Source organism: Impatiens glandulifera, unplaced genomic scaffold, assembly GCF_907164915.1.
Source record: "Impatiens glandulifera unplaced genomic scaffold, dImpGla2.1, whole genome shotgun sequence".
Taxonomy (NCBI): domain Eukaryota; kingdom Viridiplantae; phylum Streptophyta; class Magnoliopsida; order Ericales; family Balsaminaceae; genus Impatiens; species Impatiens glandulifera.
Genome location: NW_025918887.1, coordinates 1,338 through 26,880, shown reverse-complemented (window position 1 = coordinate 26,880; position 25,543 = coordinate 1,338). Strand labels below are relative to the sequence as shown.

Here is a 25,543-nt window from a genome sequence, read left to right as displayed (position 1 = left end):
TTTTATTGGGTTTTAGCTTAAAAAACTTAGTTTGATGAAATTTAAAAAAAAACTCGTTTTTCCTTGTTAAAAGCTAAAAATGTCTTTCTTTTTTTCTCTATTTATTTAGAAAATAATTAAATAATTTGGATAATTTTGATATTGAATGGATAAAAAAAATAATAAAATTGATGTTGAGATGATGATTAGAATTTTGGATAAAATCTGGTAAAACCAAAAAAAATCACTACAAGCTTCTGTACATTGCTGACCTGGCATACACACTGGCCCCACCTGTCCCTTTTTACTTATATTGTGGGCCTCCCATGTACCCTAATTGCAGACACCCTCTCGGACCAACAAATGTTTTTGCTTGCTTAATTTGTCACATGCATGTATCAGTTTCTCAACATTAAAAATATAAAATATATCCAAATTCTAAAATTTATTTATTTAGTATAGTTAAACAAAAAGATTAGAAAAACATATTTTATTTTACTTAAATAAATCTTAAAATAATAATTAATAACATAGAAAGGATTATTGAATTGATATGGTATAATTATAACTTATTTAGGATTATTTTCAAATTATTTTGTTCAATTGTTGATTATTTAATTAGGACTACAATTATATATAAAAAATATATATTTTAAAAAAAGAGTATTTTTTTATTTTTTTTGAGTTTGATAAGTTAATTTATAAAATTGAATATTAATTTTTAAATAATCTATACACACAATTAATAAAATTGAAAATAACACAAAAATTATATAAAATAATTATAAAATATATAATTAATTAATTAATAGCATCCAAATTAGTCTTACTACTATATATATCATCCTCATCGTCTTGGAAAAACCACGCCATTCTTCAATCTCTCACTATCTCACACTCTCTCTCTCACACACAAGCACACATACTTGACATGGAAATCTCCGGCCTGAAGTCATCTCCACTCGGCCAACCGGCGAACGAGAAAGATGCGAAAGAACTTGAGTCGATGGAAAAAATGACGAGAAACACAGACAATATCCAAGAAAAGGTGTTGTGCGAGATCCTAAGCCGAAATGCTAAGACCGAGTATCTGGAACGATTCGACCTGAATGGGGCGACCGACAGAGAAACCTTCAAGTCCATGGTTCCCATTGTTACGTACGAGGATCTACAACCGTACATTCACCGTATTTTCAACGGTGATCGCTCCCCAATTTTATGCTCTCTTCCCATTTCCGAGTTCCTTACAAGGTTTTAAATATTAATTATATATTAATTATAAATGGAATGACATTAATTATTTCTTCAATCTTAATTATATATTTACTTGATTAATTTACAGTTCAGGAACTTCAGCAGGAGAGAGAAAGCTTATGCCTACCATCCACGAAGAGCTGGAACGCCGCCAGAAACTCTACAATCTCCTCGTTCCTATCATGAACCTGTAAGATAAAACTGACATCATCATTCCTCAAAAAGAGGATTAATTGAAGTGAAAAAAGAAAAGAAAAAGCTAATTATTGTAAATATATATTGATTATGATTAGGGTTATATATCAATGGCATTATTTAACTTTTAGTCTTGTTTTTTCTTTTTCTTTTTTTATTATCTTACATCACCTTAGGACTTGTAATGCATGCATGACAGATATGTGGCCGGCTTGGACAAAGGAAAGGGACTTTACTTTTACTTCACAAAAGCCGAAACAAGAACACCTGGAGGCTTACCGGTAAGGCCAGTCCTCACCAGTTACTACAACAGCGAGCAATTCAAGAACCAACCACAAGATCCTTACAACGTGATAACAAGCCCAATAGAAGCCATCCTCTGCATCGACTCCTTCCAAAGCATGTACACTCAGATGCTCTGCGGTCTCCTCAACCGCCTCGAAGTCCTCCGGTTGGGGGCGGTCTTCGCCTCCGGCCTCATCCGCGCCATCAAGTTCTTTCAGCTCAACTGGAAACAGCTGGCGTCCGACATCTCATCTGGGATCCTTGATCCTAGAATCACTGATGAAGGACTCAGACTCGTCATGTCTGACATTCTAAGACCTAGTCCTGAATTGGCAAGCTTTATAGTCAAAGAATGCCAAGGAGAGAAATGGAAAGGAATTATCGCGAGGATTTGGCCTAATACAAAGTATCTTGATGTCATCGTGACCGGAGCCATGGCTCAGTATGTTCCGACACTCGAGTTCTACAGCGCCGGTCTTCCTATGGCGTGTACTATGTACGCTTCCTCGGAATGCTATTTTGGGGTTAACCTTAATCCCTTGTCGAAACCGTCCGAGGTATCTTACACGATCATGCCGAACATGGCTTACTTCGAGTTCCTCCCATGCAACAATTCCTCACCTCGGCTCGTCGACTTAACCGACGTTCTAGTCGGAGAAGAGTACGAGCTCGTGGTCACTACTTACTCCGGACTATGCCGATACAGAGTCGGGGACATTCTCCGGGTAACCGGTTTCCACAACTCAGCTCCTCAGTTCAAGTTCATCAGGCGTAAAGACGTGCTCCTCAGTATAGACTCAGACAAGACAAACGAGGCCGAGCTTCAAACCGCAATCGAGAACGCGTCCGAGTTGTTGTTTGAGTTCAACACCACTGTTGTGGAGTACACGAGCCATACGGACACCAAGACAATACCGGGTCATTATGTGATTTATTGGGAACTCATGGTAAAGGACCCGTTTGACCCACCGAGTGAGGAACTTTTGGACCGGTGTTGCCTTGCCATGGAAGAGTCGATGAACTCGGTTTACAGGCAGGGTCGGGTCGCGGATCACTCGATTGGCCCACTTGAAATTCGGGTCGTGAAGAATGGTACGTTCGAGGAGTTAATGGATTATGCTATTTCTAGAGGTGCGTCCATCAATCAGTATAAGGTTCCGAGATGTGTGACTTTCCCACCAATCATGGAGCTCCTCGGTTCGCGGGTAATCTCGACTCATTTTAGCACGGGTTTGCCTTATTGGAGCCCCGAACGACGACCCACCCGACCTGAAAAGTGATAACTAGAAGATGTAAAAGTAAAAGAATAAAGACCAACCAAATAAGCTGGGCACCAAGAGAGAAGACCATGGAAGAAAATAAAACGGAAACTCTTGTCTCATGTCATATGTTTCTCACTCTATATATATATAAATAAATATATAATATATATTTTAACTCTGGTGTAATGTCATATGTTTCTCACTCTATATATATAAATATATATATATATATATAATTATAATTATAATTATAATCATTAATTTTATTAACCAAAATACTAAAATATTTTTTATTTTAAATTATTATTTTTTATTTTGTTCATATATATCAATATCATTTAAGTCTTTTTATCAAAAATAATTATTACCTTCTCAAAATTATCACCAATCATTACATTTTTCTCTCTCTTTATTTTTTCAAAACCTCAATCCGAACAAGACCTATAACTAAAAAATAAGTTATGTTTAAATATTGCACAAAGACTTTTTTATTATAAAAAATTACTTATATTTGTGTTTTCAAAATAAATGAATCACGGTATTTGTTTTTATTTTTTAATTAAGAATAACTAGGGACACTTTACTACTTTTAATCTATTAAGTCTATTTTCACTAGACCACTTTGGTGGGATCATATATCATCATACTATGATAACTTAAGTGACAAAAATGATTTCTAAGATGTTCAAATTGTTCATTCGCATTTAAAACGTTTTAAATATAAGTGAAACTAATGAATATGGATTGTCATTAACGAAACTCAAAAAAAAAATTCATCAAAAAATAATAAGAATATATATTGACCGAACAATTCACGTATGTCATATTTGACATATCAATCCAAACGATTAAATACTTATTATCAAGAGAGTTAGCATCACCCCACTTAATCTCACTTGTATGCTTGTAAAAAATCAAAATAGTCTGCATGCATTGTCGTCTAACCGACTTATCGAATGGACGTCCAAAAATCGACACCTACACTATGTGGGCTGTTTTTTGAGGGTGTCGAAAAGAGAATGACGAGTGATGCACTCGAGAGGAGCACACCACCAAAAATTTAATTGATTTGTTAATTCTCGATTCTTACCTTCCTCTCTATCTTGTCAAACGAGTTGAGAAAACGATCCACTCGAGAGTCGTCTCACCTAAGCATGAGATGAGAACATGAAAATAACAATTATCAAAGCAATGCGTACGTACGTGAGAAATTTGGGAAGAAGTTTTAAGATATTCTTTTGGGTTTAGTGCTTGGTTACGTGTGGAGAAAATCATCGGCGTTATGCCACACAACGTCCACTAAAAATTGAGCGGTCTCTACTCCGAAATCTTTGGCCTTTTTGAAAACACGACATTTTACACGTTTTTAATTTAAACGAATTTTACCATCACCGCATGTGTCTAATGTTGAGTTATGGAGCCTACACTTATAATAAACTCTACAATAGTAAATTAGAGTTTATTAAGTTTGTATTTGGTTTGGGCTTGAGCCTAACCAAGATTTATTTAAATTTTATTACCTGAATGTTTACCTTATAAATATGTTATTATTAAGGGTTTACATTGATACAACAGAGTTCTAGAGAGATAAAGTGTGAGACAAAACTCTGTATTCCTTATTCTTTTTCATAGTGAAATTTGGTGACGGCTGAAGTGGATGTAGCTTATTTGGGTGAACCACTATAAATATGTGTCTTCTTGTGTTCTTCTTTTCTTTACATTTTTACAGATCGTTTTAAGTAGGTCAGATTTGGGGCATTCAAATCCTAACAACTGGTATTAGAGCTACTAGGCTAGATTCGAGTATTTGAAACGATGGAAGGAGAGAACAGTATAGGACATGGGATTGGAAGATTTGATGGAACAGATTAGCCTTCTAGAAGATGCAGATTGAGGATTATCTCTATGAAAAGAAGCTTTTATGTTCTTTTGAGTGAGAAACCTGAAAAGATGGATGAAGATGAATGGAAACTCCTTGATAGATAGGTTTTGGGAGTTGTCTGATTGATGTTATCCAAGACTATTTCTCACAACGTAGCAAAGGAGAAGACCACTATGGGTCTAATGAAAGCTCTCTATGATATGTATGAGAAACTATATACTAACAACAATGTACATTTAATGAAAAGACTCTTTAATTTAAAAATGGTTGATGGTACTTCTATCACTACTCATTTGAACGAATTTAATACAATTGTGAATCAACTATTATCTATTGAGATTGATTTTGGGGATAAAGTTAGTGCCCTGATTTTATTAGCATCTCTACAAAATAGTAGGGAACATATGATGGAAACAATTAGTAACTCTATTGGAACTTTTAAATTGAAATTTATTGAAGTTAGAGATCAAATTCTTGTTAAAGAGGTTCATAAAATTGATTCTGGTGAAACGTTCAAAAGTTCTGCTCTAAATGTTGAAAATAGGGGACATACATAATGATAGAAATTTCAACCGAGATACGAGTAGATCTATGTTGAGGAATAGGAGGAGTCAGTCCAAGTCTAGGCGGACATTTGATTGCTGGAATTGTTATATGTAGGGTTACTTAAAGAGGAACTACAAAGCACATAAGAGAAATGGTGATGATAAAATTGATGTAGCTAACGCAGTTACAGAAATTGACATTAATGCGTTACTTCTGTCTATTTATAGCCCGATAGATTCATGGGTTTTGATTTCGGGAGCATCTTTCCACACTGCTGTCCACAAAGAATTAATGGAGAATTATGTGGCTAGAAACTGTGGAAAAATTTATCTCGTAGATGGTGAGCCATTGGATATTGTTGGCATGGAGGTCATCAAATTGAAGATGAAAAACGGTTCTGTTTGGAAGATTAATAATGTGAGGCACATTCTAGGTTTAATGCGAAATCTAATTTATGTTACACAACTTAATGAAGACTGTCACATTTTTAATTGTGGAAATGGTGCGTGGAAGGTGACTAAATAGGCAATAATTGTTGCTCAAGGTCACAAAACTGGAACATTATACACGACTTCAGCTTGTAGAGAAACAATTGTAGTTGTAGTCAATGACTCGAAGAACAGTGAGCTATGACATTGTAGGTTGGGCATATGAGCGAAAAAAGGATGAAAATTCTTTTAAATAATGGACAGATTTTAGAACTGAAGTCTGTTGAACATCAGTTATGTGAAAATTGCATTCTTGGAAAATAGAAACGGGTGAGTTTCTTAAAGATTGATAAGGAACTCAAGAAAGAAATGCTAGAGTTGGTACACACTGATGTGTGGGGACCTACATCTGTTTCTTCTATTGAAGGATCATATTACTATGTCACTTTTATAGATGATTCGACAAGAAAAGTATGGGTTTACTTTATGAAGCAAAAGTTTGAAGTATTTTTTATTCTCAAAAAGTGAAAGGCTTAGTTGGAAATGAAACAAATCAGAATGTTAAATATTTGAGATCCGATAACAGAGGCAAGTACATCAGTTCATATTTCAGAGAGTATTGTGTTGTGAATGAGATCAGTATGGTAAAAATTGTTCCCTAAACGCCTTAAGAGAATGGAGTAGTTGAACGGATGAATCGAACATTGAACGAGCATGCTAGGAGCATGATATTGTATGCAGGACTACCTAAAACCTTCTGTGCAAAAGCTATGAACATTGATGCCCACTTGATAAACATGGGACCCTCTGTTCCTCTTGAATTCAGAATTCCTGAAAAAGTTTGTAGCAATAAAAGGTAAACCTTTCTTATCTGAAAGTGTTTGGTTGTTTATCAAATGTTCATATTAATGAATGTGATAGGAGTAAGCTTGATCCAAAGTATAATAAATGTTTTTTCATTAGTTATGGTGATATCGAGTTTGGTTATTGATTTTGGGATAATCAAAATCAGAAGATCATTCGTAACAAAAACGTTATCTAATGAACATGTTCTCTATAAAGATTGTGTTGGGAAAACATTATATGGTGATTCCAAACTGGAAGAGACAATCAATTTGAGAGATTTTTCAGCTGAATATATATCAATTGTCGAATAAGACAATGTATTGTTGAAGATGAAATCGTTGAGAAAGTGACCCCAAAGGCAAATCAGCATACACTAATTATATAGTTGAGAAGATCGTCAAGAAATCTAAAACCAGTCGAGAGGTGGTTCTCATATCTGAACTATATCTTGTTGACAAATAGAGGTGAACTTGAATGCTACGAAAAAGCAATACAATCTAATGAATCAGTTAAGTGGGAGTCTGCAATGAAAGATGAGATGAACTCTTTGATGTCGAATCAAACTTGGGAGCTCATTGAGCTACCAAATAGAAAGAAAACAGTTCACAACAAATGGATCTTCAGGATTAAAGAAGAACATGATAAAACTATGAGTTACAAGGAAATGTTGGTTGTGAAAGGATTTCAACAAAAAGAAGGTATTGACTACAATAAGATCTTTTATCCGTTGGTCAAATTGATGACAATCGGAACTATTTTGAGTTTGGTTGTGAAAGAAGATTTTTTTCTTCAATAAATGGATGTCAAAATTGTTTTTCTTCATGGTGATTTGGATTAAGAGATTTAAATGAGACAACTACAAGGCTTAAAATCAAAGGAAAATATGTGCTTATGTGTAAGATTCAGAAGAGTCTGTATGGTTTGAAACAGACTCCAAGGCAATGATACAATAAGTTCGATAGCTTCATGAAAAGTAACAATATTTTGAGGTGTGAAGCTTATCATTATTGTTATATCAAGAGGTTTGATAAATCGTATATTATTCTGCTCCTCTACGTTAATGACATGTTAATTGTTGGAGCAAGCTTGTATGAGATTAACAATTTAAAAAAAGAGTTGTCTGAAAAGTTTGGAATGAATAATTTTGGTGCTGCAAAACAAATTCTTGGGATGAGAATTTTTAGGGATAAAGAAGTTCTCAAGTTTTCATAAGAAGAATATGTGAAGAATGTTCTTAGAAGATTCAACTTGTATAATGCAAAACCAGTTACTACACCCTTAACTGGTCACTTCAAACTATCTAAAGATTAGTCGCCTTCAACAGAGGAGGAGAAAAGTTACATGGCCACTGTTCTGTATGCCTCTGTCATTGGTTGTATTATGTATGCGATGGTTGTATAAGACCAGACATAGCACATGTAGTGGAAGTTGTTAGCAGATTCATGAGCAACCCGGGTAGACAACATTGAGAAGTAGTAAAGTGGATACTACAATACTTAAAAGGAAATATGGGTTTCTCTTTATGTTTTTGAAAGTCTAATATGAGTTTGGAGGATATGTTGATGCTGATAATGGTGGTGATATTGATAGTTGGAAGAGCACAACAGGATACATTTATATTCTGGGAGGTACTGCAAGCAGTTGGGATTAAAAATTGCAGAAGATTGTTGCTCTTTCTAGTTGTGAGGTAGATTATGTTGTTGTGATAGAGGCTGCTAACTAAGGAGAATATGTGGTTACAACCTTTTTTACGAGAATTATGTCAAGACTACAAGGGAAGTGTGTTGTGATACGATAGTCAAAGTGTCATTCATTTGGCAAAGAATCTAGTTTATCATGGAAGAATAAAGCATATACAAGTTTGTTATCATTTCATCCGATCAGCTTTAGAAGATGGAGTTTTATCTCTTTAGAAGATTCCCGAGAGTGAGAATCCAAATGATATGCTGACGAAAGTTGTGACAAACAAGAAACTAAAGTTGTGTGCAACTTCAGTTGGTCTTCTTCGTTAAGAAATCGGATGGAGAGCCGCTACCGATCGAGAGATGATGAAGATAGTCTCCAAGTGGGAGATTGTTGAGTTATGAAGCCTACACTTATAATAAACTCTACAATAGTTAATTAAAGTTTATTGATTTTATATTTAGTTTGGGCTTGGGCCTGACCAAGATATATTTAAATTTTATTACTTGAATATTACCTTATAAATATGTTATTATTAAGGATTTACATTGATAAGATAGAATTCTAGAGAGATAAACTGTGTGGAAAAAACTCTGTATTCCTTATTTTTTTTCATAGTGAAATCTGGTGGCGGCTGAAGTAGATGTAGCTCATTTGAGTGAACCACTATAAATATGTGTCTTCTTGTGATTTTCTTTTCTTTATATTTTTACAGGTCGTTTCAAGTAGGTTGCTTCAAGCAGGTTAGATTTGAGGGATCCAAATCCTAACATCTAAGCCTCTTCTACCTATGCCCTAACCTAAATTTATCCGATTACTCATGATCTGTGTCTATGAACATGCGTCTACTTTATAGTCTTTTGCAAGAAAATAAATGTAGATGTCGAGAAGAAACGATACTAGTATAGTATGGAAAACCTAAAATAATTCCAAAACTTAAGGTCAACATACAATGTTCAATTAAATTATAATTGTTTTGGAGTCAATACCTTTATAAATGGGATATTGTTGTTCAACAATATAGTGCTACCCTTTGTACTATTGGCATTCAGCAAAATTTGTTCCTGGAATGTATTGGTTATCAGGTTTTGAGGCATAGTCTGGAAGTTGGGCTTGAATACATAATTGGGTTGTTCTTTAAAGTGATGGATTCTAGAGTTAAAATTGGAGATGAGGATGAGGAGTCTGAGGCTATGGGTGTGCTTGAATACGAAGAAGGGTTAGAGCAGAAAACTGAAGTTGTTTTCACTAAGTTTGGGGAATATGGGATCTCTATCCATGCCCCAATATTAGTGGATGCTGAAGAAACTCCAAAAGTTGAGATTATTGTGAAGGAAAAGGTTGTTACTGTTGCTGGTTCTACAACTGTTGTTGTTGTTCAAACTAAAATTGGTTTTTTTTGTTGTTGGTCATAATTTTACAGCTGGTCATAGGACTATAGAGGCTGGTTCTAGTACTAACTTAGTTGTTGTTGATCATAGATCTTCTATAGTTGATAAGGATGTTGTTGGTTCTGGTTCTACTACTGCCACCAGTCAAAGTTTTAGGGTTGGTCCTGATTTGGTTGAGATTATTGTGAAGGAAAAGGTTGCTACTGATGTTGGGGATGGTTCTAGTGCTAGCTTGGTTATTGTTTTTAGTCACAATATGGTAGCAGTTGATCACAGATCTTATGTGGTTGATAAGGCTGTAGTGGAATCTAGTTCTACTACTGCTATTGGCCAAGGTGATGTTGGTTTTAATGTGGCTGGCTCTATGATGGGTTATGATGTGGTCGGTACAGTTGAGGTGGGAACTAGTTCTACTGTTGCTATTGGTCAAGATTCGGATGTGTATGGTTCTGTGGTGGGATTTACTGTGGTTGGTACAATTGTAATGGGATTCGACTTTGTTGTTGCTACTGGTTAAGCCTGATGTAGTTGGTTCTTTGGTGGGTTCTACTATGATTTGTACAGGTGTGGTTGGTACTAATGTTGGTCAAGATGATGTTGGTCCTAGTTTTAAGAAATTATTTAAGGAAAAGGCTAGACTTAGTAAGGAAAAGGATGGTACAGTTGTTGATAGGGTTGTTGCAAGATTGACTACTGGAAAGGAAAAGGGTGGTACTAGTATTCTTGAAGGTTTGGTTACTGTTGAGAAAACAGGTGGTATGGATGAAGATGGGGCTGATATAAACCTGTTTTCTTATAGTCATGTTGGTAATACTGTTAATTGTCCTAATCAAGCTAAGGTTTTTGGAACTACTAAAGAAACTACTGCACAAGATTCAGGAGTAGATGAAGAAGTGTTCATGGGAAAAATGAAATTGCCAATCTGGCGGGAATGAGAAATCAGATTCAGAAGTTTCTTCTACAAGTTCAGAAGTAGGAACTAGTGATGGAAAAGGAACGTAGAACTCACCTTGGAATCCAATTTAATATACATTGTCTCCAGGACTGAAACATGTTCAGCAAGGAGGAGTATGTAAAGGTCGTGACATGGTCAGTTGAAATGCTAAAGGAGTTTGGGAAATGTTCTAAAACCAAAGTTGTTCCAATTCGTGCGGTTCCTAATAAGACTTGGCAGAACAATAATGTGTGGCATGGAGCATCTAATTTTAATATAGCAAAGCTTCATATTGATGCTTCTGAGATTGAATGGTTTCAACACTCAATTATCCGTTCCGGTTTGGAATTCCTGTTGAGATTGAAGGATTATGTGTCAGGAATTGGGATTCTATTACTGTTGGCCATTTTTATGGAGGTTCAAATGTGTCATTCAAAGTGGTAAAAGATCAGGTTTTCAAACAATGGGAGAAGGAAGGATTGCAGAAGCTAACGGTCAATGACTTTGGATATTATTTCTTACAATTTTGTAGGATAGTGACATCCAGACGGTTTATGCAGATGGATTTTTTTTTTTTTGCAAATAAGTGTTTTAAACTGTGCAAATGGAAGGAATGAGTGATCCTAAATAAGAAGCTTCCAGAGCTAGAGCATATTTGGGTCACTTTGAGGAATATTCCTCCTCAATTTTGTAATAGTAGGGCCATTGTTTATTTTGCCAGACTTTTGGGAAAGCCGCTGCAATTCGAGGGATATTCCTCCTCAATTTTGTAATAGTAGGGACATTGTTTATTTTGCCAGCCTTCTGGGAAAGGCGCTACGATTCGATCTAGCTATTGATGGAAACAATAAAGCATCCACGAAAATAGTATGTTGAAATTCATCAAGAAAGCACTCTTTCTCGGGGGTTGAAATTTGTGGACAGATTGGGAAATCTGTTTAACATTGCTATCAATTATGAATAAAGACCTAATAAATGCACAAATATTAAGACATTTCTGCACTCAATGAATAAATGTTCTAAAGGGGGACTCAATCCAAAGATTGTCCAGAGAAAGGTGGAAAAAATTCAAACATAGTAAAATGAGGATGAAAGGGTTGACAGTAAAGAAGGGTAGAGGATAAAAAAGATGAAAAAATTAGAGATTTGAAGAATTTAGGGGAAGTTCACAATAACAGGGATTATGGAGTTAGTTTTGATGAGATGATTGTACAAAGTGAGGGTAATCTAAATAAGGACGAGCTGACTAGAATTGAAGATGAGAAGGATTTGAGTGAAGTTGAAGCTGATGAGAAGGGTCTAGGTGAAGAAGGAATTGATGATCAGGGTTTGGGTGAAGAAGAATCTAATGATTAGGGTGGAAAAGGGGAAAAGCAAGGGGTTAAGCTAGTTGATGAAAGGGTTAGAAATGATACAACTGGAAAAGATATATTAAGAAGGGAACATGTTATTGATCAAGGTTACAGCGATGAGGTTATAGGGGATGAATTGATGAAAACAAATATAGCTAGAAATGTTGGACAAGAAGGGGAAAAGATGAGCGGGAAGGGGTGTAGTAGACCGATTAGGGTTGATTATTCGGGGTCTGATTTGAATAAAGTAATGGATAAGGAACGGACTGTAGGGAAAGCTGAAAATATAAGGAGATAGGGGATAAAGGAGAAGGAAGGAAAATACAGTTAAAAGTAACAGGTTCAATGTGCTTGCTACTGGGAGATCTAAGGATAAAAGGAGGAATAAGGAAGGAGTGGGGAGTAATCAGACGGGTAAAGGAGACAAAACAACAACTAGTGAAAGTAAGGAAGATTCAGATGTAATTGATCCAATTATAGAAGATGATGATCCTGACTTGAACAACTCCATTACATTCAGAATAGCAAGAAGGATGATGAATGAAGGGAGGAGTTTCAGCTTTTCATCTTCTATATCAAGTGAGAGTATTAATCTAATAAGTCAGACTCTAACATTTGAAATCATTCAATCTCCGGCTACTAGAGCACAAAGCCCAAGATTAGTGTTCAATCAAATGATGGTACAAAATTAGCAAGGGCAAAGAAAAGAGAAAAACAAAAAATGAGTAGGAGAAGGTACAAGGAAGAAAGTCGGGAATCAAATACCTTTTAACATTAATAAACATTGTCACCTAGAACAATAAAATACTCATTGACCATCTACAATGTATGGAAGTGAAAAAGGTTAATGAGAAGCATAAAAGTACGGTAATGGGGATTTTGGAAACTAAAATCAAACTCAGAAATGTTGATAGAATTGGCAGACTATGTTTAGCGAATGAGTGGGAATTTGTGCATAATTTTAATGCTATAATAGACAGACTTTGGGTGTGTTGGAATAAGGAGTTAATTGAAGTAAAGGAGATACTAAACAAGGAACAAGTCATTATGGTTGAAGTCTTTTGTAGGAGAACTCTTGGGAAATTATATGGTGTGGTTGTCTATGGGGATAATTCAGAATGCAATAGGAAACAACTTTGGGAGATATTGAAGAACAACATTGATGACAGTAGGTCGTGGGTTGTCTTGGGTGATTTTAATACAACTAGGTTCAGACAAGAGTGGTGTCTTAATACTGGAATAACTCAAGGGATGATTGATTTAAATGAATGCATAAAAGGTATTGGTTGTATGGAACCCACGAACTCTAAAAATCCTTTCACTTGGTCTTCGTCTTGGGGTAGTAAACAAGTGAGAAGAAGCAGGATTGATAGGGGTCTCGTTAAGGATGTTTGGGTGGCTAAATTTCCCAAAATCCATATCCATGTTTTAAATCCAAGAATATTTGATCATTGTCCGATTAAATTAAACTGGGACAAAGAGGAGAGGGTCAAAAAACCTTTCAAAATTTCCAACTTTTGGATGAATGATAGCAGATTCATACTCATTTTGGAGGATGTCTGGGCTACTCATATTAATGGAACCTTGATGTTTCAGGTTAGCGAGAAGCTAAGATTGCTAAAAATTTTAGTTGCAAGTTTAATAGTGTAAAATATAGTAGAATCTCAATCAGGATTGTCGAGGCTAGAGGAAAGTTGGAAGAAGTTCAAAAACAAATGCTTAGTAGAAATGATGTAAATGAATTTATGTAAGAGGAGAAAACTATGCTTGTTGAATTTAGAGCGCTCATTTCTTGCGAGGAATGCTTCACTAAGTAGAAATCAAGGCAGAACTGGATGTCATTAGGGGACAAAAATACGACATTATTTTTCAAGAAATGCTCGTCTAGAAATATGCAGAATCGGGTGGTTAGACTGGAAAGGGCAATGGAGGAGTGGTTGTTGGGCAGTAACAGGTGCATGAGGAGGCTATCAAATTTTATAAGGAACTTATTGGTATCAAGAAAAACAATTCCAGCAACATTGAATATCTCAAAAGGATCAGGTTGAAATGGGTTGGAATTCAGGATGGTGAAAGGCTGATTGAAATGGTGACTGAAGAGTAGATTAGGCAGTTGGTTTTCCCCATTAATGAGGATAAAAGTTCCAGGCCAGATGGATTTAACGCAGCTTTCTTCAAGAGTAACTAGAGTATTGTTGGCAAAGATGTGATGAATGGGATGCGGGAGTTTTTTCAGTATAAGAGAATGTTAAAATAATAGAATGTGACTATCCTTACTCTTATTTCTAAAAGATTTACTCCTAAAAGGATACAGGATTTTCGTCATATCTCATGATGTAATGGTATTTACAAAATCATTTCTAAGCTCATTGTTAATAGGTTTAAAAATATTATCTCTTCCATTGTTAGTCATGGGCAGTCAACATTCATTCTTGGTCGTTCTATTTCTTATAATATTCTCCTTATGCAAGGTCTTTTAAAAGAATATGATGGGAAGAGAATTACACTTAGAATTGCTATTAAGGTTGACATTATGAAAGAATTTGATTTCATTCGATGGGATGTTATCCAAGATTTTTTATTGTTTATATCTTTTCTAATGTTTTTGAGGAGTGGATTATGCAGTGCATGACGTCCACCCATTTCATTGTAAGTGTGAATGGTGTTCATGAAGGATTCTTTAAAAGCAAAAACGGCGGCAAGGGGACCCCTTATCCTCATATATCATTGTCTTATTTATGGAAATCTTCAACTATATCTTTAAGAAGATATTGAAGAGTAAGTCATATATCTATCATCCTTTTTGTTTGGAGGAACAAATTACCCATGTTTGTTTTGCAGATAATCTATTTATTGAAGCGAATACGGATGTGGATTCCATGAATACCGTTTAGGAAGTTCTTAATCAATTCTTTAATATCACGGGCCTATACATTAATGAAGAGAAGAGTCTTGTTGTTTATGGAGGCATCGATGACATGCCTAAGGAGAATATCTTTAACATTCTTGGAATCAAAGAAGGTCGAGAAAATAATGAATGGGTGGGCCTCGAAGAGTCTATCATACACTAGAAGAATTAAACTAGTCACAAAGGTTATTATGGGCATCAATGGTTTTTGGGAACAACAACTTGTTATTCATAAGATGGTTATGAAAGATCTCGATAGGCTTATGAGAGATTTCATATGGGACACTCAAGGAAAAAAAAGGCAAGAAACTGAAATGGGATGATGTTTGTAAACTCAAGAAAGAAGGGGGCTTTGGTATCAAAAACTACACATAATAGAATAAAGCGTTAATCTATAAACACTTCTGGGCGATAGAATAAAAAAAGGAAGACTCACTTTGGGTCAAATGAGTGCATTCAAAATTCCTGAGAGTTGAAAGAAGCGTCTGGACGTGCAAGTTCAAGGAAGACATGCAAGATATTGAAATTAAAATAGAGTGCATGATCATTATATCATATCAGATTTGGCTATGGGAGAGGCACACTCTTTTGGTATGATCTGTGGTTCGAATGAGCCTCCCTCTTTAAGAGTTATGAAACCAGAAACATAAGAATAAGAAGAGTGCAGCAGCTGGCTACTGTGCGTGATGTTAAGGAAGGCCAATGCAATATATTCTAAGGTTAAATTCGAATGGGGCAAGAATACTTCAGGCTGTCAACCGTATTACTCTCCATGAAAGGGTTGATGTGCATGAATGGAAGGTTAAGATCAATATCAATTTTAATTCCAGTTTGGCATGGCAGTGTGTTCGATCTTAAGGAAAAAACGTTGCGTATGATCTTCTAGGATAATACCTCGATATCAAATTATACTTTGGTTGGTTTATAGAGGTAGGTTGATGACTAGAGATCGTTTGAGCGGGTTCATGACTATCTCTAACACTGGTTTTTCCTATGCATCAATTCTGACAGTGGTTTCTCATTTATTTGGTGAATGTGACTTCACTAAAGTTCTTTGGGGTAAGTTAGCCAACGATTTCAGCTTAAAAACTCTCTTAGTTGATTGGAGTGGTATTAAAAATTCAATGCTTTCAAAGACTAAATGAAACTCCTTTAAAGCCAATTTATTCAAATACTTTTATGAATGCTTTGTGTATCATGTTTGGATAGAGAGAAATGTTAGAGTTTTCACTAGAACAAAGAGAAATGAAGATCAAGTTTGGAATAATATGGTTATTGATGGTCTATCTCTTATTCACACATGGAGAAGAACTACAATCACTATTAAAAATTGAGAGCTTTGTCAAAGATGGGGGATTTTGTTTGATTAAGTCACAAATGAAGAAATGTTTAAGGTGAGATAGGAATGAATGCTTGCTTGCTGGTTGTATGGTATTCTTTGTTGGATTTTTTAACTGTTGTATAAGGTTGTTTGTTGTTTTTTCTAAGTGTTGGACTTGTAATTTTCTTTATTGAATTCCTAGTTTTTATTGCTCTAAAATTAGGACAAAGGGTCGTTTTGTGTAACTAACTCTTTGGTTGTCATTTTGATAGGTCGTGGGTGCACAATGTAGCATCATAACTGAATTTATCTTCATTTAAAGTCTAAGTTGTTATTAGTTGACTTCCTTACCTTATATCGAACTTTCGTCGTTCGTCTCGCATCATAGACGGTGATTGACAGTTTGAGGCTTGTACAACATTGATCATCATCATTCTATGAATATTTCGGTATATAGTTCTTCAATTTTGGTGCACCCTAGTGTCACCACTTTCTCGTTCATATATTGTTCTCAAGTACTTCAGTTTATGCTTCTTCGGGCTTTGGACGCATTTCTAGGTCAACCGTTGAAAATGAAGTATTTTGGCTTTGCATCTTTGTAGTTGGGTCTGTTGTGAATATTTTGATAGGTCTTGCACGTCGTTTAGTGCATCATAGCTCGTGTGGTGATTGTATGAAGATTGGTAGCCATGGTTGATTCCTTAATTATTACCTACTCCTAAAGGTGGGGTTGATTTATGAAGGTCTAGATTTCAACAAATGTCCATGATCTATATTTCTTTAAATTCAAGAAGTGATCTAATTTATAGGAAATTTTAGGAAATATGCATACATATATAGGATCCAACTGTATGAAGTTGGAAAAATGGTCTGAAGACTTGGACCTATTGACTAAGCCAAAGGAAATTACACAAATATGGTTCAAGATCTGGAACATACCTGCACATATTTACAATTTTAAAGTCCTTAGTCATTTTGCAGGTTTATTGGGTAGACCATTATACATGGACCAAATTACTGAAGGAGGAGAGTACTTATCATTTACTATAATTAACATTGAGGTGCATCCTAGAAACACGCTACCGAAAAGTAATACAATAGTAGACAGAAAAAAAAACATACTGATATGGAAATCACTTATGAGTGAAGGTCATACAAATGCTCTTTCTGCAATACCTTTCAACATGCAAGCTCAAAATGTGATTTGCCTAAGGAAGAAGATCATAAAATTCATAAAGGCCGGAAAATAAAGATATAGGAAAATGAAAGAGATAAGTCTATAATCAAATAGCAAAATAAGAGAATCTAAATAAAATTATTTTAACCATTTTTCGAAAAAAAAAATAAAACAATATTTATAAATTTATTTAAAATCATTTTATTTTATCAAGCATATCAATATATTCTCATATATATTTAATTTAAATAATATTTATTTGAGTTTAAAATATGTGTATAATTTAAATTTAAATTAATAAAATAATATTCAGTAACAATTGTTTTTCTGAGATGATAGGATTGTTAGCCAAAAAAATGAGATTTTTTATTTATTTTATCATTATTTTTATATTTTCATTCGTTCACATTCTCAAATTACACTATTTTTATTTAAATTTATAAATTATTTAATTTTATAAATATTATATATATATATGATTAAAAGTAAACATACTAAATTAAATAATTTAAATAAAATAAAATTTATTTTAAATATTATACATTAAAATAAAATAAAAATATATTATATAAATATTAAAATAAAATATATTTAAAAAATAATATATATATATATATATGACAAATTGCTTCATCCTAATATATATTTATGTTCAAAATAATTGTTCAAAAACTTAATAATTTAGTCAAATAAAAAAATAAATATAATATATATTATGATCCTAAATTTGGGTAAGTTATCTAACTGTTGAATCATCAACACAATTTTAATTTTAAACTTTTATCCTAATATATATATATATATATATATATATATATAATTATAATTATAATGATAATGATGCTTAATTTTAAAAGTGTTCGGATTCCCGGATTGAGAGTTGCGGTTAATTTGAATATATATGTGAAAATAAATGAATACTTGGGTCGGATTCTGGGTTGACCCGCCTATAAACTTAAAAATAAAATTAAAAATGATATAGATATGTTTCAAACTCGCAATATAACTAAAGAAGTACAATTATTTAACCAACTAGGCTAATAACACATTACATTTTAAATTCAACACCAAATTTGATGAATGCGAGACATTTTAACTAACTAATCTCTATATATATAATGATGCTTAATTTTGAAAGTGTCCGGATTGTCGAGGTGAGAGTTATGGTTAATTTGGATATATATGTGAGAGTAGTTGATATTTGGGTCGGATTCTAGGTTGAACTGCCAATAAACTTAAAACGGTTAAAAATTAAATTAAAAATGATATAGGTATGTTTCGAACTTACAACTAACAAAACAAATACAACTTTTTAACCAACTAGTAGGCTAATAACACTTTATATTTTAAATTCAACACCAAATTTAATAAACGCGAGACATTATATATAATGTTTGTGTCGTGGTTGTTGTTGTATTAATATACTATTGACAGGCAAAATTTTAATTAAACAAGATGCGTCATTAAACACTAAACACGGTCCATAATGAATATCTACAAAATTTGTGTTGTAACTTTGTTCAATTGTGCTAACTCAACTCATTATATAATGTTATTTTAAAATTAAGTAGTTACAATAATAAAAGTTTGCTCTGCAACCTCCAAGTCTCCAAGGAAAGAATCTCCAAGTTCAAGGGAGGAGGCAGAGGGAAATATTCACTCTGCAACCTCCAAGTCTCCAAGCAAGCAAGCCGAAGAGGTATTAGCCGATGTGGGCTTGAATACTTCAGAAGCAATTCAGAATGTGGTCCAGGAGATCACAAGAGAAACCGAAGAGGACGATGTCTCAAGTCGTCGGAAGCCAGGCAATCAGGTTGAAATACCTGATCCAACAGAAGTTCAACCGGTCGATGAGACGACCAAGTCAACAGAAACTGCACCTCCGGCTCAGGAGGAAAACATTGAAGAACGGGAACCTTCCGGTTCCGCAGGAGGCAAGACAGCTCCAGAAGGTCCCACTCAGGCAGATAAAGGCAAAGGGATTCTTCTTGAAGAAACAACTGAAACCGGAACGGGCACATTGCAAATCGACCCTCAGACTGAAGCCACAACCGGAGACGAATATCAATACACCATAGAGCAAGAGAATGAGCTATTTGATGAATTTATTCAAGACATGAACAAAGGCGCAAGTGAAGCGCTAGCTCCATATCTCCGGTGGGTGAAGCTTCGATGCGAGACTAAATTATCCGACATGCTTCCAGGTTTTAGTGGAAACATGCAGTGGGACGCACTTGTCAAGCTAGAAGAGATGGCACTCGAGTTAGCCAACACCAATCTAATCCAACCGGCGTTTTCCAAAGCTCCGGTAATCCTTGAAAACGTTCGGTTACAGGCAGTTGAGAATGCCTTTCAAGAAATCCAAGGAAAGAATCTAGAACCGATTGAAATGAAGATGGCCGAAAGATTTATTGGGGTACGAGAAAAGCTTGTACGTAATTTCGATCGTCTTGACAAGAAATGGTGGGATACTTGCCAACGTCAATTCAACAATCCTGAGCTATTTCAAAGTAAGCCCTTCTTCATAACTGGTGAAACATCCGGCACCTCTGAAAACCTGGAACAAGAAGCCTCTCAACCGGCTAAAGCTCTGGACATCGATCAAATCAAGCAAGCAGTGGTGGAAACAGCGGATTCATGCCTTGGGAACTTTAAAGCAGTAACCGACAAAAGAATTTCAGTGGCTGAAGATAAAGTGGTAAATTCTCTACAAATCATGATGGATACGACAATGCAAACAACTGTTAAAGCCATGATTGCCGAGTCCGTCAAAGCTGCAACCGCCCCACTTTTGGACATGCTGCAAGCAATGGCAATTCAAATCGGGGAAATGTCCAAGGTACAAGTCGGCTCAACCCAAACTCAAATCGAAAAGGATGCTGAAACCGCACGGAAATTGCAAGAAGAAGAGATTGAAAGAGAACGGCTACAGAAGGAACTTGAAGATAAAGACCATGAGCTTGCCCAACAATGCAATGAAGAGGAGCAGGCTAACGCTCAGGAACCGGTACAGGGTCAATCGTCCCACTCCATGAGTACAAGGAACAAGAACAAGAAGAAACGAAGTGCCATTAAAAACGTGATGAAGCGGGCAGAACTGAAAACAGCCGAACCGGTTGCGTTAAATGCGGAACCGCTTGATGAGGAAGAAGAAGAAGATCCGGAGGAACTCAACAGACGGAAAAGAAGGACAACCGGAGAACTTGCAGCAACTCCAAGCTTCAGACCTCTGACTGTTCCACCTCCTCCACCGCCAAAACCAATTTGCGCCAACTTCAACCTTAAGAAAAAGGTCACCGGTCATTCAAGTGTGTGGGCTGGTGTGCTGATCGACGCCGACAGACGCTCCAGAGAACACAGAGCACGGCAAGAAGAAGCAAGAAGACGGTTGGAGAAAGAACTGGAAAAAGAGCAAGACAAGGGGGGATCATCCAAGCCCTAAACTTTATTTCTATAACTACTTTTTGAACAATTATGCTTTACTGTGTTTCAGAACTCGGTTACTCTGCTATTTCCTATGTTTTTCAAACATATTTTCTATGTTTTTCAAACATACAATCTTACCTATTTTTCTTCAAAAACATACACTTATCAAAAAAATCAAACTCATGTTTTTCAAACACGTTTCTCTCAAAGCAATTGAACTCATATTCTTAAAACCGGCCACACATTACAATTTTTGAATATTTATTCTAAATAATCAAAAAGGGAGAAATTGATAGAAAAATTAAGTAAGTTAATTTTCTTAAAACCGGCCACACATTACAATTTTTGAATATTTATTCTAAATAATCAAAAAGGGAGAAATTGATAGAAAAATTAAGTAGATTAATTTTGGAATCGGCCAGACAAACTAAACAGAAGTTAAATCTCATGTGCAGGTACTTAACAAACCGGAACCGGAAATCTTATGTCAAGAACCAGTTGCTACCATTTCAAAGAAACCGGCTTCAAGTGATCAAGGTTAAAGGGTCACAGGAACCGGCTTCACCTTCTCAAAGCGACCGGTTAACGAAGAACAAAAGATTACACTCCAACCGGATCATAATGCACAAGACACAGAAACCGGAAAGTACAGATCAAAAGTCAGAAGATTCAAATCTTAAGAGTGACGTACCATGACGGAAGAAACGTGTCTTGAAAGAATAAAAGAAGATTGGATCCGATCAGAAGCATGGGAGGAAAGCAATGATGCCTTGTTGATCCGATGCTGACGACCGGAAGCGGATGTTCAACACGTGTAACAATCTGAAAACCGGCTATGTCATCATTTGTTCAGAGTCACCTGCATGAATGCCAGGTGTTGAGGAAATTGAAGCGTGTAAGCAACCTTTCTGCAAACAGGCGTGATGACGATCAACCAATCCAGAAGAGAGAGAAGAAAGTAGCCGTTAGCTATTTTCAGCTATAAAAGGAAGATGGATCGTCTTCATTCAATGCAGTGCAGCAGTAGCAGTTGTGAGCACAAGCAGTTCGAAGAAGTTCAGAAATAGTTAATGAGTTGTAAAAGCATTAAATTCTAGAGAGATAAACAGTGTTATATTGTAAAACCGGTTTGCCCAAAACCGGAAGTCATTCGTGTGACATTGTGTTGAGTAGTTGTATTACATCAAAGTGTGAGTTTGGTGTAACCGGCGAGTAGCGAAGTTGGGCTCGACCGGAAGTGTAACTGTAACTCTAAAGAGTTAGTGGAGATCCTTCTCATAACCTGAGAAGAAGGGGTGACGTAGGAGGGTTTGCTCCGAACATCCATAAACAAATTTCCGTGTCTTGTGTTCTTTCATTCGTTTTCATTTCCCGCTGTCTTACCGTAAACCACAAACCAATCATACTTCCAAAACCGGTCACTCACCTCCGTTAAATAGCCTCCTTCTTAAACATCATCTAAAAGTCGCAAACGTTGCTTCAACCTGAAACAGACATTTCCGCCCTTGAACCCGGTTCAAGAGTCTGTGACAGGTTGTGTAGTGCTGAGAACGGTTTTAGTCTCTAACCGGACTATCACCAGTTTGTGTGTTGTGTTGTAAGCGGTCACCCTAAAACCGGAAAACACCCCCGGTCCTCCAAGGGCGTCCCCGATCCTAACAAATTTCTTTGTGGTCTTTAGAATGATGTTAATTCAACATTGGATCCCTTGAAGTGTGTAGCAATTTGTTGTTATACATCTGCGATTTCTCTATTACAAATCGTCCGTCTAGTTTTTGTCTTCTTTTTGCAGATTCGAGTTAACCAGATCCGCAAGAGAGTGTTCATATTCTTTTCTGATTTTAATCGTCTTCACAAAGTGTCTGAATGAAGCGTTTGATAACTAGGTAAAACTCTAAAAGATCTTCTCATATTTCTTAATAGTTACAATGTCGACTTTCTTTAACAATTATTGCGAGATCGGAGTATACAGATTCCGTTCATTGGTAACCTAATACTTTTTTTTTGTCTTATTTTTACAAGGATGAAAGAGAGGATGATCTTGTGTAACATGGTTGTTGAAGTTGAAGGCAAAAACGGAGTTGTACCTGTTGATTCAACCATGCATAAGTAAATTAAGGTAAGTTGTTTTATATGGATGTTTTCGGTTATTTGCAGAACAAAATGCTCATTTAGTGGTATGTTATAACAATTATGTCAAAATATACAAGCCAACACTATAAACTTTATTGAATTTGATGTTATAACAATTAATCTTTTTTAAAACCATTAATAATAATATTTTTATCAAAGATAAATTTTCTTATTTCATTTACGTTCAATTTTTAATATTTAATTTCAAATTATTTATAAAAATTCCAAAATTTCTGGGTTTATTTATTTATACTCTTAAAATCAATTTATAAATATAATAAATTTTTAATTCTCCTTTATTTTCTCATTTTTTTTAATATTAAAGTCATTAGTTTATTTAATGTAAATAATTATTATTATCATAAAAAATAATTTAATGTAAATAATAATTATTATCCTCACAAACATATTATTTAATATTATTTAATGTAAATAATTATTATTTTATTTAGATTTCGTCGTAAGACAAAAGTTGTATATTTTATACAGGCTAGTATTCAACAAATAAATAGATTAAAATAAGTGTAAAGTATATTATACATTTTCCATTTAATTTCACAAAAGTTATTGTTTTATATGCCAAAAATATTTTTTTTATTAATTTTGTAAGAAAAATTAGGTAACTCAGAAACTAATTTTAAACTAATGTCCCGATTTAATTTAAGATTTCGAAGAGATATTTAATTTATTTAAAAATATTTATTTCCTTTTCGAAAAATCACGCATTTTCAAGGTATACGTTTTAAATGCGTACACACATACATCAAACCCCCTAATTCATATTAGGGGAGGTTTTCAAGAAAATGCATGAATTAAACTTAGTCGTTCACTAAGAATACTTTCAAATTCATACCTACAAACTTCTAGTTCGACATTAACATTTTCACGTACATCAGTCCTTTAGTTCACACTAAGTGCATTTTTAAAATTATGCATCAAGTTTCTTAGTTCATATTATGAGAATTTTCGAAATTATCCACATCAAAACCTTAGGTTAGTGCACTAAAGATCTCTTCTAATTGTAAACATGAAAATACCTTACGATGGTAGCTAATGGTACTTTCCAAATCATTCTTTCCATTCAACGAACTACATCTGTACTTAATTCCTCTGAAACAGGAATATGTAGACAACCTAGTCTTTACGTCCGATTAAAACACACCAAAACCTTTTCATTTAAGAATAAGAAATGACTACGATCCATTTTCATCCAAATAAACAAGGATAACATGTAACAAATAAGCATTAAGACTAAAACTATTAAATCAATGACTACTTCGAAACAGAGTTTGACAATCTCCATAAAATTCACCACCGATAATACTAAAAAAGTAAATGAAAAGATTCTTCCGTGAAGGTTGATGCATTGAAATCACCATCGAGTGTTCACTAGCTGTACTAATTCTGCTAGATACACCCCGATTATTAAAATACTCTCCGTGATTGAGATATTGAAATCATCATTTGTGTCTTTCAATTATTTTGTTTTGAATACAAATGTATAGATTCTACTAAATATCCTTGGTATAAGCTCACTCATGTAGAGAGTTTTAATAATTTCTCTATAAATAAACAAAAATACAAAAGTAAACAAAATTCCAAAACACTCATCCAAAGGCAAGTGCTTGATTTAAAAAGACAAAATTTAGTTTTGAGCTAAAAAAATCTGTTTGTAAAATAATCAATTCTAAGTGATTACTTGTATAGGATTAAAATTTTACTTTTAATGACCTGTTGTATTGAGAAAAAGAAAGGTAAGTAAAATTAATATTCTCTAAAACAGTCAAAAACGTTTCCCAAAGCCTTAACTTGCTAAAAATGTATTGATATAAAGATAACTACATGGACGAAATGATCAAAGTCTTTCTATATTAACTAATTCATGCATCGAATGGACTAGAGTCCAGACTAAGGACACTTTCAATGTCATGCACTCAATTACCATAGTCCAAACTAAAAACATTCTCAAAGTCATGCACAAAATCGCCCTAGCTCACACTAGGGCATTTTCAGGCCATGCACTTAATTATCCTAGTTCAGATTAGTGGCATTATTGAGTCATGCATTAAATCACCCTAGTCCGGATTAGGGGCATTCAATCACCCTAATTTATAATATAGTCATTTTTCAAACTATGTATTCAATTACTCTAGCTCAAGCTAAGAATCACTACGACATCTTGTAATATTCCCCATCATGCATGGATATGAAATATCCAAGCTCTACACATGCCCAATCCCTAGTTCATGCTAAGAGAATTTTTGAAATCCCATGGTAAATCCCTAGCACATCAATCGGGAATGTTTCAAAATCTCATTGCTTAAACCCTACTTTTGAACGCTTTGTGTCTCATCCTAGTCATTGTGTAAAACCTAGTTTTTTAATATTATGAGGCAATGTTGAAATTCATAATTGTAAACCTAGGCCATGAACATTGACTCATTCTTCGCATAAATCCTAGACCATGAATGTTAAGTTGCTCTTCATGTAAACCCATGTCTTGAACACTAGGTCATTCCTTGTGTAAATCCTAGACCATGA

At 34.7% G+C, this 25,543-nt stretch overlaps 1 protein-coding gene across 1 annotated transcript; it reads left to right on the top strand.

The window, feature by feature from the left end:
- The first annotated feature begins 910 nt into the window (after positions 1–910).
- LOC124917190 (probable indole-3-acetic acid-amido synthetase GH3.1) lies at positions 911–2,993 on the top strand. The gene is made up of 3 exons (XM_047457673.1): positions 911–1,230; positions 1,322–1,423; positions 1,628–2,993. The coding sequence occupies exons 1-3, from the start codon at positions 911–913 to the stop codon at positions 2,991–2,993; spliced, it is 1,788 nt and encodes a 595-aa protein (XP_047313629.1).
- The last annotated feature ends 22,550 nt before the right edge of the window (positions 2,994–25,543 follow it).

Excerpts from the sequence above, each read along its gene's own strand:
- LOC124917190 (XM_047457673.1), top strand. The coding sequence starts at position 911 with ATGGAAATCTCCGGCCTGAAGTCATCTCCACTCGGCCAACCGGCGAAC. Across the intron at positions 1,231-1,321 it reads ATTTCCGAGTTCCTTACAAG|TTCAGGAACTTCAGCAGGAG; the intron begins GTTTTAAATATT and ends ATTAATTTACAG. Across the intron at positions 1,424-1,627 it reads CTCGTTCCTATCATGAACCT|ATATGTGGCCGGCTTGGACA; the intron begins GTAAGATAAAAC and ends CATGCATGACAG.